The sequence below is a fragment of the Montipora capricornis genome, chromosome 2, assembly GCF_036669925.1.
Source record: "Montipora capricornis isolate CH-2021 chromosome 2, ASM3666992v2, whole genome shotgun sequence".
NCBI classification, from domain to species: Eukaryota; Metazoa; Cnidaria; class Anthozoa; order Scleractinia; family Acroporidae; genus Montipora; species Montipora capricornis.
The window spans coordinates 26,719,757-26,739,756 of NC_090884.1; the positions used below are offsets into that span (position 1 = coordinate 26,719,757).

Genomic DNA, 20,000 nt, shown 5'->3' on the forward strand with positions numbered 1-20,000 from the left:
TGTACCTCAGCTGCTGATTGCCGCGATAGCCTCCTCCGCTTGCATCGTGAGACCCTTTGCATCGGCCAGATCCATCTGAGTAAGTCGGTTGGATCGGACACAAAGGTCAACCCTTCCCTTTTGCGGCCTCGAGTAGAGTGACGGGGTGGAGCATAAGTAACCTCTTTTAATAGTCTCATTTGCATAATCCCCCGGTAATTAATTACAAATGCAATTGAGTTTGCATAGCGTGCTTGTGCATAATCGTGTCCATCGTTTTCAGACTGAGTACTATGTTTCTGAATTGACACGCGCATTACGTTTTACTGACCCAAAATATTCGAAATGCGCGCGCTCAGAACTGAGAACGTCCTCGTACTACAATCTGAAATTCGCAAATGTTGAAAGAGGGGACAAACTTCATTTCAAAATTCGCGACAACAAAAGAAATGTTAATTGGTTGTTGTTTCAACTCGGTTGAAAGGGGTTGTGGGAGGGGGCGACATACGGTTTCGCTGTTCCAACCAAATCGAACGGATCTTGAAGGGCCGTTTTGGGCCGGGCCTAACACATTGAAAATACCATTATTCAGTTATCAATTGATGGATCGTGTCCCCCGCCGCCACCTGTTTCTCATATTCTAATTGTTCCTGTGTGGGAGGAATACTGTACTGTATCCGCAACATGTCAAGTGACGGAGAGGATAGTAGGTAGGTAGGTAGGGGGAGAAAATGCGTTATTTAAAAGAGGAACATGCTAGCCCCAACAACACTCGTATGGTTTCCATGGAGGGCGTATTGACACATTAAACCGTATATTAAAGTACCCACTACTACCACTATTACAGAAAACTACAATACAAATACTTCTTGGAAGACCCAGCTACTTTCTAATCTTCTTAATGAAGGGATCGACTCGGCGGCGAGTTTCGCTTCATTCGAGAGCTCGTTCCAAAGCATAGCACGGCTAAATTTAAACCTTTGTTTTAGATTCCCTTTTTTCGGTTTTGAAGTGTCAGGGCAGTAGCCATATTGCGCAGATGGTAATTAACCTGATCGACATTTCTTCGAACAAAAGGACCCCTAAGACCGGGGACGGTGTAATCATTTAATACATTTATACGTTAAAATTGACTTTGCATAGCGCCGTCTTCATCAGTGTTTTCCCAAGAAAGAGTCAATTCAGTCTGCGGAGCGAATATCACACCAGCACCTAAGAGAACTCTAGCAGCACGTGATTGGAATCTTTGAAGGTCTTTCAAAACTTTGCCGAAGGTATCCCACGAAAGAGAAGAGTATTACTAAGCCCTTAAACCGCTGTTTCCAGAGTAGCAACGGAAACAAAATTCCGGCTTATGCGCCGCATGGCTCCTATCATGTCTAGTGGTGGCGTGTTGTGAGAAGGGGATTCCTTCTGATTATTATCCCTGTTGGGCGATTATGGGTTTTATCCAGGTCAGGAAGGGGGCTGGTCACTCAATTTTTTTTAAGGTTTTTTTTAGGACCTGGGATGTGTTTTGGTAATAAAAAGGACGTGTCAATCAGTCAGGGGTTTCCTGTCGTTCTTCAAATCCCTAGATGTTAGCCCTGATTTTGTCTTCCTTCGAAATACTTGTTTTTTGTTTACAACATTGGTCTCTTGTTTCCCGTTAACCCTGTCTGAAGGGGTACAGGAAAGCTTGAGTATGAATCATTTCAATTAAGGCAAGAGGAAAAAATAACTTTTATTACGAGAAAGAACTTTAAAAACATTATGAATCAATTGTACGTTTTACGACTCTATTACCGGTTCTCTCATTTCGTATCTAAACCTATCTACTGAAAGAGAACTAAGTAAATTATATCAACGTAAAATAATAGACCAGCTATTACTACCTTAGCCAGCTTTGGTTTCAATTGGATTAATTATATGTTAATCTTTCACTAAAATAGGAAAACTATTTACTTGACATTAACTGCAAATTTCTTTCTACATTGCTAGTCTTCGGAGAAATGTCATGCTTCAGAAAATGAAGCTAACTTAGTATGTTACAAATTTATGGTCTTGTCTTAAACCTTTCTCGATCTGATGTTTCAATCATATGTTACGCTGTTCTTGCGGAATTCGCGCAGACAAAACTCAATCGTCCAAAAAGCAAGTATTCCAAGTGATATAAATATAAAATCTACACTTCTTTCTCCGTGTTATAAAAGTAAACGAAAATACCAGGATTTTCTGACTAACCTAGACAAGTACGTTTGATTATGTTTGTACATGAAGAGTCTCATTGTGAAAACTTAAGGGATTACTTTTTAAGACCAAATTTTACATGCCAAGTGTACTTGCTCCAGTCTAGAAGACAGCAACTTGTTCCTTTAAATTCGTTTGCCCGTGCATTGCATAATAGGAGCAACATACACTGGCAACTTGATTAAAACACGAAATAATCAACACTTTTCTGTTAGCAGAGGTCTCTCTTCTTTTGCGTTCGCGTGGCTGACGAGTAAGAGAAAAGAAACCTCTGTCATGGGTCGAAACTCGCTTTGATCCAACCACCGCCCTCAATGTTGGACGGCACTGTTCAAACCGCATGCCCCATGTTTTGTTTGCTCACTGTGACTCCCGCGCATTCCTTTACAGTAATTCCGCTGTTGTTAAGTGAGTCCACACAACATGAAGTATCACGCGAGGATTCGGTCGCTAAGAAACCGCCGCGCATGCTCAACACCGTGAGTTTCGACTCATGGCAGAAGACTCTCTTCCTGTCAGCCCAGCGAACCCAAAAAGAAAAGAGACTTCTCCTAGCAGGGAGAATCAACATCATCTGTCTGTAAACAACGTATGTACACGAGGAAAAAGAACAAGTTCACATTAGTCCCATTAATAAAGTATATGGAAACTTCAAAAGTTAAGCAACACCACCGATTTCAGGAAATCCTGTTGCTTGAGCACCATAATAGGGACCTTTAGATTCTAGCACGAGGAAGAGAACGAGAACGAGATTTGACTGCCCGTTTTTAGCGAAAATACTTAGAAAATTTATAACCCGGACGATTAATATTGTATTACTCTTTATTAGCAGCATAGGTTATTCAATTATTCTTAATGCTGGTAACTCGCTGAGCCTTTTCCTGATCGAAAAATGCCAAAACTCCTACCGACGATATATCAAGTTTTTCCGCCAAAATGAGGCTGGTTTGCGCGCGCTCACTGTTCTATGAGATAGAATCTAAAGCTCTGTAATGACACCATAACAACGTTAACACCAAATGTCCTTCGCAAACAAACAATACATATCTGAACCAACAATGCTTAATTGGAAAAAATGTTAACAGTACCTTCCTAGATAAATTGCAACATAAAATTTGCTTGTGCGGGCTTAGCTGTAACCTTGGGAGTGTTTTCGAAGGCCGCACCGTCGAAAACTTTTCGGCCATTTTTTAGAGGATATATTTACCCCCCTGTCTAAAAACGAAAATATGACACGAAACCTGAAAGTAAATCGCTCTTTCATTTCCTGAAAACTTTTTAAAAGACCCCCTTTTAAGAATAAGTAAAATTTTGGTTTTACAAATGTACCTTAGAACCTGAAAGGCTTTCGACGCTTTATCTTAACAACCAACAGCAATCTTAAAATTAACCAGTATCATTTTACGGAAACGAAGTTTCTACAAAACGCCAGTAAGTACAGGTGAATTAATGTTTGTGAACAGGGTGTATTATGGTAACCTGGCTGCCTGACGATATAATAGGTAAGTGATTATCCATGTGGTAGGCAACTAGTTCTTGAACACTTGAAAACACTCGATCTCTGGTTCGAACCTGCAAAAAAACGCATGAATGATCACAGTCATCCCAACTGTTTCCTGTGCCTTCCATTAACTTCAACCGCAGTTCAATTATATGCTTTTATGTATTCTATATCCTACTGTAACCTCTTCCGAAATACAAAGCGAACTCGCAATTGACAGCTTCGGGGTTCTACGTAGGCAAGTAGCTGCGTTTATTGAGATGAGCTTTTGCTTAGGAAATTCGTGAGTTTATAACCGAATTTTACATTTGTCACTTTCTATACCACGTTCCTTTTCCTGGGAGCGGTATTTTTGTCAGGCATTTGAAGCTCGATCAAACTAGATTTAAAATAACTTTGCGATTCTATAATCGATTGTTGTGAGCAATTCAGAGTTTGACTCTACGCCGTTATTAAAATGAGTTTAAAAATGTTATTGTTGTTAATGATTGGCACTACAGAGAGACGATGTATAGTTAGTAGACTACGAGAAGAACCTTGCACTTATCTCGACAATTCACAGACTATGAGAAGTCCTTTACTTTTGCGCTGAATAGAATGATCGGCAAAATCAAGTTGGAGTACTCAGTCTGTATAGCATTACTAAAAAGAAACTTTTTGCTTTCTTCCACGAACAGCGCCTTCTCGCAAAGATTTATGCTCGCGCGCACATCACTTCACTAACCTCTTCCCCCCCCCCCCCCACCCCATTCCTGCTCCTCAATAAAATGAGGGACTAGTGTCAGTCAAGAAAACTCAGTGTTTCCCTTTCAAGTAAATTGACAAACATTTGGAACAAAACAAACCTTTCCCTCCGGATCAACCAGAAGCAAATGTTTTGGCTGTCCTTTCTGAACTCCAGACAGGACGTACTGACCAGCTTTGGACTTGCTTTCTCTCACCAAGAAGTCGCCCTCGTCTTCGAGTAGCAATTCAGCTTCCGCGCGAGACATGGGACCGTGGTACCACACCTCTGAATCCAAAGGCCCTAAAGAATCAAAGGAAGCCACAAATAACTTCATTACAAATTAACCCTCAGTATTCGTCTGGGCGTGATGCGAGAAATCTAGGGATAGATTTCATATCCACGTGAAACGAGTAAAAGATCCTTTGGAAACGAGGTTGTTGTCCTAGCTTTTTTCGCTCTTTCTTGCCGCTGGTGCTGTAATGGCTGTTACCAGACGACGACATGAAACAACACACAGAGTTTCATAAATTTGCCCAATTTCGTTATGTGTGGCCCTGGGGCCGGTTGTTCGAAGCCTGGTTAGCGCTAACCGTAGGTTAAGGTATCAAATCCTATACGTTTCCATGGTATTTAACGCTGGTTAGCGCTAACCAAGCTTCGAGCAACCCGGGCCAGATCATGGACCAAGATTTTGTAAACGGGAACGCCTTTTGGTCTCCACGCAAAAGTTTCGGGCGTCGAATACCTGTATCTCCGCAATGATATTACCCTTCGAACTTTTGCCTCTTTTGTCTGTCCTGAATCATAAAACCGGGATTGTACGGTAAAGGTCTACGTGTCTTTCAGAAAGGCGGACTTGTTCCTTGTCCGGCCGATTCAAATGGCTGGCTACCACTGGAATCGCACAACAGCAATACAGTCTTGAGCTAAACGAAATCCCGTGTCCTGGATATCATACCATGGGATAAGTAAGAGATCCCAAGGAAACGAAGAATTGTTGTCCTTACTTTCATACTCTGCAGCTGATGGTGTTGCAGTTGGTACTTCGCTGTGCTCTTCCTTCTGCACTTTGGTCACAGCGTACGGTTTAGGGACCGGAGGTGGCTTTCTTGAGGAGGGTCGTGGAAATGACAACGGGGGAGGAGGGGGTGCCACGTTCTCATCAAATGTAGCCCACCCATCTTGACCTGCGTAAATAAATACGACGTTCATTCCATCACATTTACCACGATCACAAAGTGTTTCTATTTTAGGGAAAAAGAATAGCTAATATTGAGAGAAAGCCAACTAGCATCACTTTGCAGTGTTCAGTGGGAACAAAGAACGCAACGAGATGGAAAAAAGATGCTTTGGAACGCGCTTTTTTGTAAAAAATGGTCAACAACTTTGAGTTTGCGAGACATGTTTCGATCGATCATCGGTCACCTTCAGTAGCAAGAGTTCGTTACAGTGCAAATTTGAATTTATGTCAATGTTACAATTTGAACTTATATTAATACATTGCCGTTAGAATTTTAAACTGCCGTTAAAAGTTACAATACTAAGTACAAACAATCACTTAACGAATAATGCGCAAACAGTGTATCAAAAGAAAAACAAACTAAACTTGGCAACTCGACAATAAAAATTCAAAGTGCTTAATTCACTTGTGCAACATCCCGATGCATTTTGACGCACATTCGTGAGCATCTGAGAAGGGACAGGAGTTCTCACATTTTCCAACATTTGCAACTCTCTGAGGAATGTCGCAGGCTCTGTTCTGAGAGCTGCTTCTCCATTTTAGGCAGCTCATGCATGTCCGCTGGGAAAATCCCAGTCTAAATAGGTAGCTAAAACATGCAGAGCTAACTCTATCTTTTTAGCTACCGGTACATCGATGTTTTAATGTTAGTTTTAATGTAAGTTTTGCGTTGTTATTGTTGTTGTAATTTCCTATCATAGTCTTATCTAGCAACAGAACGGGAACGTTAGTGAAGACGTCGAGCGCAGCAAAAATACCCAATGAGAATTCAGAATATAGAAGATACCATCTACTGTATTAAGTCAAAAAAGACACTGGGTGATCGCTCTTTTAAAACGGCAGCTTCAGCAGTATGGAACGAATTGCAGAACAATATACGTAACGAAACTAATTTTAGCAAATTTAAATCTTCGCTTGACACTTGTTTTTTTCAATGTAACTTATAATTAGGATCTTATTAAATACATACTTTACTCTTAATGTTATTAATGCATAGTTATACTAATTCTACTTTTTTGCGCGCCTTTGTAAGCAATTTATATTTCAGTTACACCATTTTTTTAACTTAATTATTTTTACCGCGCATTTGATTATATCCATATAGATATTTGCGCGTTACAAATTTTTGAACTAATTAATAATTAATTACAAGAGTGGATTCTACTCTATTTTGAATATTCATTGGTCTTTTTTCCGCGCGCGCCGTCGCAACTGACATTCCCTAAATAAACCTAATAGGGAGCTTAAGCACGCACATTTTTGAGACGCGGACGGCAACCGGAAGTGAGGTATTTCCCTTTTTAAATTGTCTTCACACAACCACATTTATATCGCTAAGTATCTTTTCACTATTAGATACCCTAAGTTTCAAAAGCTGGGAGACCGGTATCCTGGCGTGCGAAATATTCACTTCTGGTTGCCGTCCGCGTCTCAAAAACGCGTGTGCTTAGGCTCCCTCCCACTGAACATGTTGCAGATCTTAAAAGAAGAAAATGCTAGCGTAATGTCTAAATCAACGCAAAAACGCTTTACTGGTTTACGTAATCTACTCTGGGCTTCTGTAGAAAAGGAAACCTACATAAGGTAACTTAAAATACTTCAATGAAACAGAGGATTGAACCGGCTTGGTTGCCATTATTTGAGGGAGTCTGGGCTCCAATAATACACTACTAAATACTACTCAAATAGATATGAAGGGAAAAGGTTATTGTGTAAAAGGAAAGTGAGGCTCTTAACGTCATTGCGAAAGCCAGTCCAAGTGTTGTTGATTTTAAAGGTTCTATCAACAAGTGTTTTAACAAGCCCAATTTTGTACGATGGAGCGGTGAAACTAAAGTAATTAGTTAGAAGACCCGTGAGCTTTTTCTTAGGAAAAAACGGGGTTGTAGGACCCTTGTGAATGGTTATGAATAAAGACATTCAAAAACGGTATTTATGGTCCACCTCTTTCTCCATGGTAAAACATATGTTAGGGTGCCTGGTGTTCATGAAATCAAAGAATAAAAGTGCAACTTGTTCCGTCTCAAATATGCAAAACGTGTCATCAACGTACAGTCGATAAAATTCGCTTTTTCATCAATATTTTCAGTTTACTCGTTCGTTCCGTCGTTGGCTAGTTTGACACTTACATAATGTAATTTTAGTTAAATACTGTACCTTAAAACCACTCTATTCACATGCAATTAAATTATAGAACAGCAAGTACCTGAGCCACTATTTGGAGCCAACGGATTATCGTAAGGACTTTCAGTTGAATGGTGCTCCAAGCTGTCAACTCTCTGAGGAACTAAAGGCGTTGCCAACGGATTTTCAAAGAATGCTGAATTATCAGGGTTCTCAAAATTCGCCCCAGCGGCGAATTTTATGCTGTCAGCGTAACTGATACCATTTCTGTTAGCAGAGGCACCTGTGAGTTCTGTCGGATTGTCATAAACACCTGAAACTGGGAAAATGAATTGGAAGTCATTTCCACGATACAAAGATTTCAGTCTGTGGTTGTGTTTAGGCCAGCAATTAAAAATGACCGGCACGGCTTCTGCTTTAGATTGTTATTGAAGTCTTTACACTTTATTGTCTCGCACAGCTGCGAAATAAAGGAGTACCACAAAAAGCGTTGCCTACCAATTTAGCATCGTGTTTAAAAAGTGAAACGGGATTTGAAAACGGCAGGGGATAAAAATTCTTCTCTTCTGAATTGTCTTGCTCCTTTGAGAAATTGCTTGATAACCAAAGCTAACTGGCAAAAATGCGCTAAGATCACACAAGTTTCTTCCATTTTGGCAAAACGCAAAATTCAGTTCGACGTTTGCATTCTGCGGTAAACGCGACGCAAGATCTCTCTTATCTCATCACAGGTAACCCAGCCTATTTGTCAAAATGTAGGGTCTATATGGGGATATAGGCCACTTGGGATAATACCATAATACTCTTTGTTTGTCCCCCTCAAATTTTTCATAAGCATTGTTTTTGTGATCTCTTGGGACTATTGTAAGTCCCAAGAGAAACTGGAAACAATGCTTATGCAAAATTTGGGGGTACAAATAACGAGTATTATGGTATTTTCTGAAGTGGACTATACAGGACATATGGAGCGGAAACCAAGCCTCGCAATTTGTAAGAAATTGCGAATAAAAAACCTACTACATGGCTTGTCGCAGCTGCCTTACAACGTACACGGAGTTTCGAAAAGTAAGGTCCACTTCACCTTCTATACAAGGAAAACGGAAAGGTAGGAAGCTGACAACGCCATCTTGGCCCAATCGAGCCAAATTCAGAGCGATTTTTTTCCACGAAAGCCGAATCCAATCGGTAAATAAACACACGAGGGTCGTTGAATAGGAGATTCCCGAAGCCCTGAAACCACTAAATCCTCTTCAGCTAGCTGAGCGAAGACAGCAGGCTCCGTGAAACTCGTATAACGACCTTCCAAACAGCCGCGGGGCTCACATCTTGGTTAGCTGGAAAACGACGGTTACACTTGGGGCGCCTGGCGACGAGTAACCTATTCTCTGGCCAATGACAGTCCCTAACTCGGGATTTTGTTCGCAATTCCTTACACATTTCTAGGCTTGATTTTCGCTCTATATGTGTCCTGCATTTTCCCATATAAACCTTACATTTTCACAAATAGGTGACCTGTGATCTCATGTGATCCCGTCTCACGACAGAGCTTGCCTGTAGAAATGCAAAGAAATGGTCCAAAATTAAAAGCGGAGAAAAAAAACGTTGCTCTTATCCACGCCATTTGCTTTCCTAGTGGAACAATAAATTTTCCATACCAATGGTTACTGAGGGGATAAAGGCGAAGGCGAGTTTGCTCGAATCTAATCGACAGATTTATTACCACATCGATAATATATTATTCATACATCACATTATATTGACCCATCCCCGCAGGATTTCGGAGTTAATTTACAAATTATGTAAGGAATTGGAAGATTGAGATGTCAAATGCAATAAAATTGTTTTAAATCCAACCACTAAATGGAGCCCTATGATGTGCAGATGGACATCCCAAGATATTCTTGTAACATATGACTTATGACCACTTATAAAACAAAGTCAAAAAGAGAGCAGGAAGGCTGTTGCCTTTGTCCTATGCCAATGCGCGGTTTTCACGTTACGTCATCGCCGTCATGGACGAAAACAAAAGATCTCTCATTAGCTCCTTTTGTTCGTCCATCAGCAATTTTAAATTGTACCAATGTTATCTGTCTGTCTGGAGTTTGGTGGCGAACGACCTGTTCCTTCTTTGTTCAGGGTTATGCAAAGTCTATAACATGGTACAGTATGAAATAGCTATGCAATACTTTTTCGAGATCCATCAGAGTTTTCACTTTTCATACACTTAGGAGTTTTTGTACTTGAAGGAGAGCTCTTGAAGTAGTTCTGTAAATCAAGTGTATTTTGTGTCTCTTCTATCTAGTCGCTAAATGAGGTGTTATCTCCTATACAACAATCTTATTTGTAGATAATGTGTAGTTACAAATTACTTTGTTGTTGTGGTTGTGTTACTGCAATCGATTTATTAGACCCCAATTCAACTTGAATAGAGCATTAACACTTACGTCCGTGACCTGTATTACGTCTGTTTAATTGGTTCACAGGAGCCTCATAGCCCACATGTGTTCCTTTAGGGACATCATAGCCATGGCCGTGGAGGCCCTTGTTGGGGTTGTCATAGTCACCAAGTTCTCGTGTCGTAGTGGTTCTCAGAGCCATGTAACCAGGTCGCTCAACTTCGGCGGACTGATATATATTTGGTGGCTAGAAAAGCAAACCAGTGAATTTATGTGAGCAGTGATTGGGCTACATGAAGTAATCAGAGGGTATGCCCAAACTTAAATAATTAAATAATTCAAACAATTTCCCGAGCCTTTAAGCGAGGGAAATTACTTGATTTTGGACAAAACGCAAGTGAAATTATTCCCTAATTTCACGGGTATACCATTTGATTAGCTATTAATATAATGGGTGACAAATTATTAATTTTCAAACCTGGACGCCATTTTAGCACTATATGAACAGTTGCCATGGCAACAATCTAATTTCACATGTGAAATTATAAATTAACCCTGAAATTTCGTGCCAAAATTAAGGAGTAATTTGTCACCCATGTTATTAATAAATAAATCTCTGCATTTGTTTACTGAGCTAAAAATTTACCATCCCCTCTGCAGCAATTAAGAGAATGCAAACTTTCAACACTCCTGTCCAAGCAAAATGCAAGGAGAATGTCAACTGAACCTAATTTGAGTCCTTAGAGTGAGACTTATAGATTTTACTCTGTCTAACGCCAGAGGAACCCGCTTCAGGGATGAATGGGTAGACACACTCAAAAACGTTAATGGCCTACATACAGGGTACATGTATAAGTTCTATACATTTCCTGAAGCTAAATGATAGAGCATCGTTTCGAGTTTCTCTTGGGACTTAGAAATTGTTGTTAATCAATGTTAGTCATCATCAAATTGCAACCCAATTTCTGACAAAAAGAACTGTGTAAAACCAGCAATAAATTTGTAATTATTGTTCTTCGAGTTTATCATCAAATTGCAACCCAAATTCTGGCAAAAAAAGTGTATAAAACCAGCAATAAATTTGTAATTATTGTTCTTCGAGTTCATCATCAAATTGCAACCCAATTTCTGGCAAAAAGAAGTGTGTAAAACCAGCAATGAATATGTAATTATTGTTCTTCGAGTTCATCATCAAATTGCAACCCAATTTCTGGCAAAAAGAAGTGTGTAAAACCAGCAATAAATATGTCATTATTGTTCTTCGAGTTCATCATCAAATTGCAACTCAATTCTGGCAAAAAAAGTGTATAAAACCAGCAATAAATTTGTAATTATTGTTCTTCGAGTTCATCATCAAATTGCAACCCAATTTCTGGCAAAAAGAAGTGTGTAAAACCAGCAATGAATATGTAATTATTGTTCTTCGAGTTCATCATCAAATTGCAACCCAATTTCTGGCAAAAAGAAGTGTGTAAAACCAGCAATGAATATGTAATTATTGTTCCTCGAGTTCATCATCAAATTGCAACCCAATTTCTGTCAAAGAAAGTGCTTAAAACCAGCAATAAATTTGGAAGGGATTTGCACAAAACTTGAGAGGAAGCTGGATGAGAAGAAGTTCTTTGAGTTCCTCATTCTTTTTTAATTGCTATCACCTCTTGTCTACAACTTGTGACAGTTGCTTTAATGGACACTTTAACGGACACTGTCAGTGGGAACCATTTTGTCTGCCATTCCATCATTGTCAAGAAAAATTTACAGATGAAGGAATCATTCAATCCACCTACATCCACCACCTTCAGGATGTGGGGGCCACCTACCTGAACCATTTTGCCATCATCCTTTGGTTCTTCATATTCCATGTCATAGACATGATCCTCATTTCCAAATATTGACTCTGAAAATCTAACAAAGACATTTACTTACTATGCCAGCAATGTTTAGTAATTGAGAACAATCTCTAAAATATCATATTGTGATAGTGGCAAAATGTGCACATGTACTACATTATTTAACAGCGATTTGCAAAAAAACCTAAATATTTTTCAAGAAACATTATTTCGCTGTAGACTGGATAATTTGTCCAAATATATTGTTTGGATCTTACAATAATAATAATAATAATAATAATAATAATAATAATAATAATAATAATAATGTTGATCTGTTGATCTGTGGGAACAGGCATGGCTCAGTTGGTTAGTAAGTGGCTTTCAGCGCAAGAGGTGCCCAGTTCGATTCTCGGTGACTTCAATGTCTGTTTCGACTTTCCTCTGCTCCTTGTAGCTATAGCTTTAAATACCCTTAAAACGAAGCACTGACAGAGGGAGGGGGGTGTAAAGGGCGCACCGTCGGCTTCCATTGATACCAGTTTCGTAACTGAAGGAACTACCGACGTTAACTAAAGTGCCTTTACTTTATGTAAAACAACACACACAGATGACAACATCATCATTCAACACTCTCAACTGGAACAAGTTACAGTATTTGTTCTGGAAAAAAGTATGTGTGCTGTTTTTGGTGTGTCAGTTTGCTTGAGTAAATCAACCAACTTTTCAAAACCTTAATCTTGGGCCCTACATTGAAATACACCCCCAAAGAACTTCAAAGTTTAGTTATAGAAGTCATAATACAGTAACTTACCTTTCAGGAACTTCTGTAGCAAGTGGTGGATTCTGTAAAAACAACTTAAAGCGAATCTCAAAAGCTTGTCCAATAGTGTTGATGACATCATACGCTAATCCTCCACCACAGTCAACAACAAAGCAAGCTGTGAAAAACCATTCATACCATCATCATCTTCATCATCATCATTATAACTTTAACAAGACCTTTGTAAATCCAACAAAAAAAGTAGTTTTGTTCAACCTAAGAACCAAGGTCTTTCTCCTTAGCTATCCTTTCATTCAGAGAGAGAGAGACATTGGTTGGACCTAGCCATGCAACCAATTAACAATTTCTTGTAAGGGCAAAGAAGGGACAGTCCTACAATGAAGTGCTGCATGAGTGTACATGTATCTTGTTGAAAGTAAACTATAAAAAACTAGCCAAGAATGAATAAACTATAAGTTCTTCAGTTACATACATGTAACTGAAGAACTTAAGCACAGTTTACTTCTAAAAAGCTACACTCATGCAGCACTTCATTGTTGCCTAATAAGTTGAGGACTTTAATATCAGATTCAAAATCATGTATTTGCCCCCACAATTATTCATTCTTGGCTAGTTTTAACCAAGTCCCCATTATTTCATTTTTGCGTTTGACTTACAACAGCTCATTGCAGAATCTAGGAGTCCTTTCTTCCTCAGAACGAGAGTAATAAATTATTACTATTAAACATGACAAAAAAACAAATACAGTAAGCCACTGTTTTTGGAAAGAGCGGTTCAAAAGCAATAGATTTCACACTATAGTTACAATGTAGGTAACACAGATATGAAAGCATGTGATCAAACCTCTTCCATTGACTTGATCTTTGGCTACATATCCTATCATATCAATGCAGTCCTACCAAAAACATTACATGTATTTTTGTAACAGTGTGAACTGTGTAGGAGTGACATCAAAGTTAAGGGTCATTATGTTAGCAGTCTTCTATCCTAAATGTAGATTGTAAACAGAGGTTCCCAGACAAGTGTATATCAACCAGTATCACAATCCTCTCCCGGTGTGTGAAATAATCTCGTTATTGAAATGGGTTCCTCATGCCAATGCCATAAAATAAGTTCACATTTGTTTACAATAATTATTGAAAGATTTCAATATTTTGACATGTTTCCGTATGTTTAGTTTCTATAATGTTTTAAATTCATTGTTAAGAATGTGTAAAAATAAGGAACACCAGTTGACTGTTGACTTTGACTGATGAGAGTTGAAATGTTGATCTTGCTGGCTCAAACTGTTTTTTTTTTTTTTTCACAGTTTTATTTATGCTTGTAATGGATGGATCACAATACAAATTTAATTGCGATTTTGAGATGCCAAACTGCATATATTGGCGGTTAATTGGAAGAAAATATATTCTCGTATTGGGCCCCATTGCTTTGTGAATATGATCTAATAATATTTTCTCCTACCAAGCTGCCAACATAATGCAGCATTGGCATCTCAAAATCGCAAATATTTGCAGATTAATATAATTACTATGACCCATTTCATATAAAAGGAACCTTAAAACACATGTAGCAGTCAGCAAGTGATAATCTTATTCAAACATTACATAGAGTTTATTAATATTGAAAATTTGACCTCTCGCCTTAGGAGACATTGAGAATATAATTAAGTTGATACAAATGAGGCCATAAAATAATAATGTTGTTTGTACAATTGGAAAATTACATGTACTTAAGTTAGTACTCAAAGAATATATAGAGTATTTTCAGATATAAACATAACTAATAATTTATACTGTAACAATTTCAATATTCAGTGCTGATATCTTGGCTGAAAAATAATTATTATACAATGATTGACAGAATGATGCTAATGGAGCCACAGGTGTAAACAAAGATTCCCCTACATGTAAATGCATAATGGTGAAACCCTCCACTGTCTCCTTAACACACAACCCTCTCCTCCCTCTTGGAATCTCCAAAAAACTTTGACAGTGATTCTGTCAGCCATTCCATGCATGAATAATTTTTATATTATGATATCATGAACAAAAGAAAATAATGATTAGAAGACTTCTAAATACCTTTTCGCCCCCACTAGCGAAAGAAATTCCTTGCATGTCATGATTGACAATTAATCTTCCACTTTCGATACTTGTTAACTTGATCCCAGCTGATGACAAAGTCATATTTACATTCGCACCAGTGTCACTCATCGAAGGAACTTCTGAAATTATTTGAAAAAAACTCAAAAGGTCAGCACTAACAAATGAAAAAGTCTAATCATTCCCTCCCAAGATTGGCACTTTCAGATTATTTTGTCTGTCAAATGGCAGACAATTTTACAGTACAGGCCGCTTCCAAGATCAAAGGGTTTAAAGCATAAGTCAGTTTAATTCTAACAGGAACACAGAATCTATCTGCAGACAAATTTAAAATGAACTCAGTACTTTTCATGTCATGCTTTTACGTAACAGCGATAATAACATATTATTCAGACAAATTTGGCATTGAGCAATAACCCTTGAGAAAGGTGCAAGACAGTGCAGAGTATGACATACACTGTAACCATGGGAACACCTTTGGTCCCAGTCTCTTTTGGTTTTAACTGAAATACAATTCATGTACGTACATGTATCTAAATTTCCTCTCAAATCAGGCAACACAGACAGTGCTGCTCAAAACAAACATAGAGTCCATGCTGCCGTATCTCTCCTAATCAACTCATTGACAGTGGATAATGTTTGGTTGAGACCAAAAAATGAGGACATCTGTTTTGCACACAAATCGATCTGGAAGCAAGCTGTTGACATGGCATTTAATGCACAATGGGTGTCATTTTGCACATTGCCTGATGTACATTACTGGTGCCAAGTTTGAAGAGAACTGCTTTAATATTTCTGAGAACATTCTATGTCTCGGGTTTGCATAACTGGTTCGAATTCTCCCATCTCCCCCTCGTGTTTAGATGAGGCTATGGAAACACGGAAAACGTCCTCTATTGCTTAATTTGTGATTTGCTTTCCTTTGGAACCACTGATGACCTCATCAGTTTTTACACAAAAACTTTAATACCTCCAAAATGATTGGAGATTATTTCAAAAATGAAAACACCATGTTTCTTTTCATTAAAAAGTCTTTTGAATAAGCTTTAGTTACAGTACCGCTCAGAATTAACCTAACAGGGAACGCTGAACGGAACGCGTTACATATTCGTTCAATTTCCGTTCTCTTATCCGTTCTTTATCCGTTCTATACCCGTTCCAAATCCGTTCCAGCTCTGTTCTCTTTTGTTCCATTGGACGCGTTCCATGCAACGCATTTACAAGAAAAAGAACGCGTTCCTTTGAACGCGTTCACAAAAACCGGTAACATTCACTGCGAGATGAAGATGGGAGTGTAACTTCGTCAAGCAGTTAGTCTTTTCCTAAAACGAGGTTTTTGCGCTAGAGATATAAAAAAAAAACAGTTAAATTATTGCAGTGATCAGCAAGATTTCTTTTTCAATGGTGCAAAAATATAATATTTGATTGTATACAAAAAGTGAGCAAAACAAGGACAAAAGACGACTTACGTATAAATTTGGCCTTGCGCACGGTATTGGTTGTCAAACGCTTACCGACAATACCCGAAGTTTATCTGTTATTTCTTTGTTACAAAGTATTTATCTGGAATAATACCGAAAATAAAAGCTTGTCTATTATGTCTGCTGTTTATTTTGATACTTTCCTTGTGTTGATTTTGCTTTGTTAGCGGACAGCACAGAGACAAAGTTGGTGGAATCCGAAAATTTTTCGTTGGACGTGTTACATTTTGATCCGAAACATCGCACTTTTAATTTCGTTTCTATCGTTTGTATCGCTTTGACCTTTCTATCGTTCGTTTGGTTCGCGGCAGCTATCGTTTGAAAGAATGGAAAAAAAAAAAGGTTTAAAGCGTTTTAAAGGTTTCGAAGGTTTAAAGTTTGTACTTTGCGTGAGAGAATTAGTCACGTATTGTGTAAAAATTGTCACGTGCTAGGCAACCAAACTTGTTTAGTGAAGCAGAACGAGCCAGTTGTTTTGTTTGCGCGCATTTCACGGCTAGTGGAATTTTTACGTCTATTTTCGGTTATGTACAAAAGAAATATCTTAAAGGAACGATTAAAGTGAAGGAAACCCAGTGTTTTACAAACGATTCAAACCGAACGAACCAAACCACAGATCAAACGATAAATTTTTGGCGTGATGGTTAAAAATTTAGTGCAAAAACTAGTCGCGTAACGCTAGTTCTGGTTCTACAACTCTAAAATACTCATTGTCTGTGGATGAACGGTATTATCCAACTAATGTGTACGTAAATTTTTAAGCCTCTTTGGCCATATTGAGAAAAATAAAATATTTACACGTTCATCTCAATCGCGTTCACTGCAGCTGTTTTTCTCGCTGATTTGAAGTGCGGGTTTTTTTTGTTTTGTTCTTAATTGAAAACAGAAAGATGTTTTGAAGCTTTCTCTTTACCAGCTAAATGCACATGAAATGTACTTTCCATCTCGGTTTTCAGATTATTACAGTTTCCCAATTGTAGTCTTAAAATCAAGCGCTTAATTTAGCGGCCTTGAACACCAATCACTTTTTTAACCGGGCCGGGTGTCAAGCGACACGCGCCTAATGCTAACAAATGTGGATTTCACAAAGTACACGTAAATCTCGCTAAGCGGGGACGTTCTCTAGAACGCGTTCCTGCAGATGAGAACGTGTTCTAGAGAACAGGTTAAAGAGAACTTGTTTGTTCCATATCCGTTCTGCCTCCGTTCCAAATCCGTTCTGTTGCTGTTCCATTTCTCGTTCAAGTTTCGTTCTGATTGCGTTCATGAACGCGTTCCATGTTAGGTTAATTCTGAGCGGTACTGTATTTCATAGGCACTTTTACTATAAAGCAGTGAACTTTGTAACAATTAAGGCTTTCATTAGTAAAAAAGGATTTTACAATGTTCCTTTTATCAGGCAAAATTCCAGGCAAAGTCGTACAAGTCATGTATAACAGAGTTGTGTCACAACTTTTGCTTTTCTAGAAATAATTTATGTAAATGCAAATTGGTTGTGTTCTGTTGGAATGGTCTACACTAAAATGTATATTTACATGTACCGGTATCTATTATCGATGGTTTGGCATCCAAGAAATAAAAGCAAATGCAAATAATTATCATGCCATGTTTGTTCACTGTGTGACAACTGAATTCAGTGAAGCGTCGCCAGGAACACTAGCTGTCGGCGGTTCAAGCACTCACACCTGTAGATATTTAACAATTATCCTGTGAATCGTGCGAATATCGCCTGATACTTAGCGGACGAGGACATTGGCCAAGTTGGCTAAAATCAGGCGATATTCCACAAGATTGAGCAGGATAATTGTTATATTATTCAACCCGTTGATGACATTAGCACAATTTTCTACATTTGTTGGAAAAAAAAGTTGGAAAGACACAAGTTACATATATTATTTTAACAAATGACAATATTATTCCATGAGCATGCATTGGATATGAGATGGTAAATAGCTAATGAGGCATGTAGCGCCAAGTTGGCTATAACCAGTCTCATATCCAACAAGCGCGAACGGAATAATTGTTTTATTAAATTCTTAAACTCCAAAAATTTGGAAGTACGAAATACAAGCGAAAAATGAGAGAAAATCCGAGCGAAATCGAAAAAAATTGATGAAGATGCGATGTTGTGGTCAGACAGACGTAGTCTCATCACAAAAACATTTCTTGCCTTTTTGCGTACTTGTAAACGTCGGAATTGATCCGAAGTTTCTACAAAAACAAAGTGTTTTTTTCATTTTTGGCTTTATTCAGAGAGAAATTTCACTTTCCAGCGAAAACGTTTTTATCTTAGCAACGCTTAGTGCAATCATTTACCATATAAGGTCAAACTAACGTATATGAGCTGATAACCGATATTGAGTGAACCAATCAGAGCACGCAAAATGCATTATCTGAGGTTGATAATTTAATAATGCAGGATATACATTGAGTATGCACGACGAATATTTGGACCATATTTGGACATTGTCACATCTGTGTTGAATGATAAACACTGACATACAGTATACTGTTTTTTTCTCTGCAATAAACCAAACATACAGTCATGTATTATCAAGATTAACATGACATTTTAAAGCTGAAAGAGAATTTTCAATTAAAAACCTGGTGCATGCACGTCTGTGACAGTTTCCCTTTAAAGTGTCCCAACCAGACATCACTCCAACAGCATTTTCTTATTTTGTCATAATTATACATGTAGGTTGTAACTCCTAATCATTAGCAGACATTTTGTACACATGATGTTTACAGCCCATTGTCATCGACAATGGTATTCAAGCTACACCAGCCCAATTTTAAAGGACGATCAAGCAAAACCAACTAAAACCGGTTTTCTAAACTACTATTTAACCTACGAGGCAGCCAACATTGACAAGTAAAATCATCTGGCGTTAGACAGAGTAAAATATACAAGTGCCACTCTTGGGAGGGAAAATGATTTAAGGGAACATAGTTTTGAGTGTACAGTAACAGTACCTAATATTGGACACAGATGTTGTTAACTCTTTAACCCCCAAGGCAGCCCACACTGACAAGTAAAATCATCTGATATTAGCCAAAGTAAAAAATAACATAATATTATTATTATATTGGTAAACTGGTGCAATATGAAATGGAGAATTCTGATTAGTTCTCTGAGCAGTCCAATTATGCAATACGGACTGCCATTATAAAGATAAACTGGTCATGAAGCAGAGACGGTATAGGTTGCCGAACTGTTCCCATTTTCTCTTTTCATTTTCTCGGACATAGAAAGAAAAATACGAGAAATGTTAACTTTTTCATTTACTAGTCATGTTGGGGTTCCAGTGCTAATTTTACTTTCCCAGAACCATTAACAGAAGCAGGTGAAGAGGCAAAATTCAAGGAATAGAAAACCCTGCTTAATCAGTCCATACTGGGAAAATGTTGGCTTTGTTCCCTTTTTTCCAAGTTTAATTGGACCTCACCTGACAATAAACTTGCAAAAAGAGGAACTTGACCAATATTTTCCCAGTACGGGCCCCACACAAGGGAATTAAGGCTTAAGGCAAGAAAAATACAGACCAACCTCATTAACCAAAAGCAGTTGACTCCAACAGAGCACAAACAACAATAAAGCAAGG

At 38.3% G+C, this 20,000-nt stretch overlaps 1 protein-coding gene across 1 annotated transcript in view; it reads right to left on the reverse strand.

Moving 5' to 3' along the window:
* Positions 1–1,686: 1,686 nt before the first annotated feature.
* Positions 1,687–20,000, reverse strand: part of LOC138039200 (SHC-transforming protein 1-like) — a 25,252-nt gene continuing 6,938 nt past the window's right edge. The window contains exons 5-13 of the mRNA XM_068885396.1: positions 14,894–15,036; positions 13,653–13,704; positions 12,840–12,966; positions 12,017–12,101; positions 10,245–10,443; positions 7,883–8,119; positions 5,444–5,623; positions 4,555–4,736; positions 1,687–3,780 (exon numbers count right to left, since the gene is read on the reverse strand). Of these exons, the coding sequence (XP_068741497.1) occupies positions 3,655–3,780; positions 4,555–4,736; positions 5,444–5,623; positions 7,883–8,119; positions 10,245–10,443; positions 12,017–12,101; positions 12,840–12,966; positions 13,653–13,704; positions 14,894–15,036 (1,331 nt within the window). The 3' untranslated portion in view covers positions 1,687–3,654. The remainder of the gene's footprint in view (positions 3,781–4,554; positions 4,737–5,443; positions 5,624–7,882; positions 8,120–10,244; positions 10,444–12,016; positions 12,102–12,839; positions 12,967–13,652; positions 13,705–14,893; positions 15,037–20,000) is intronic.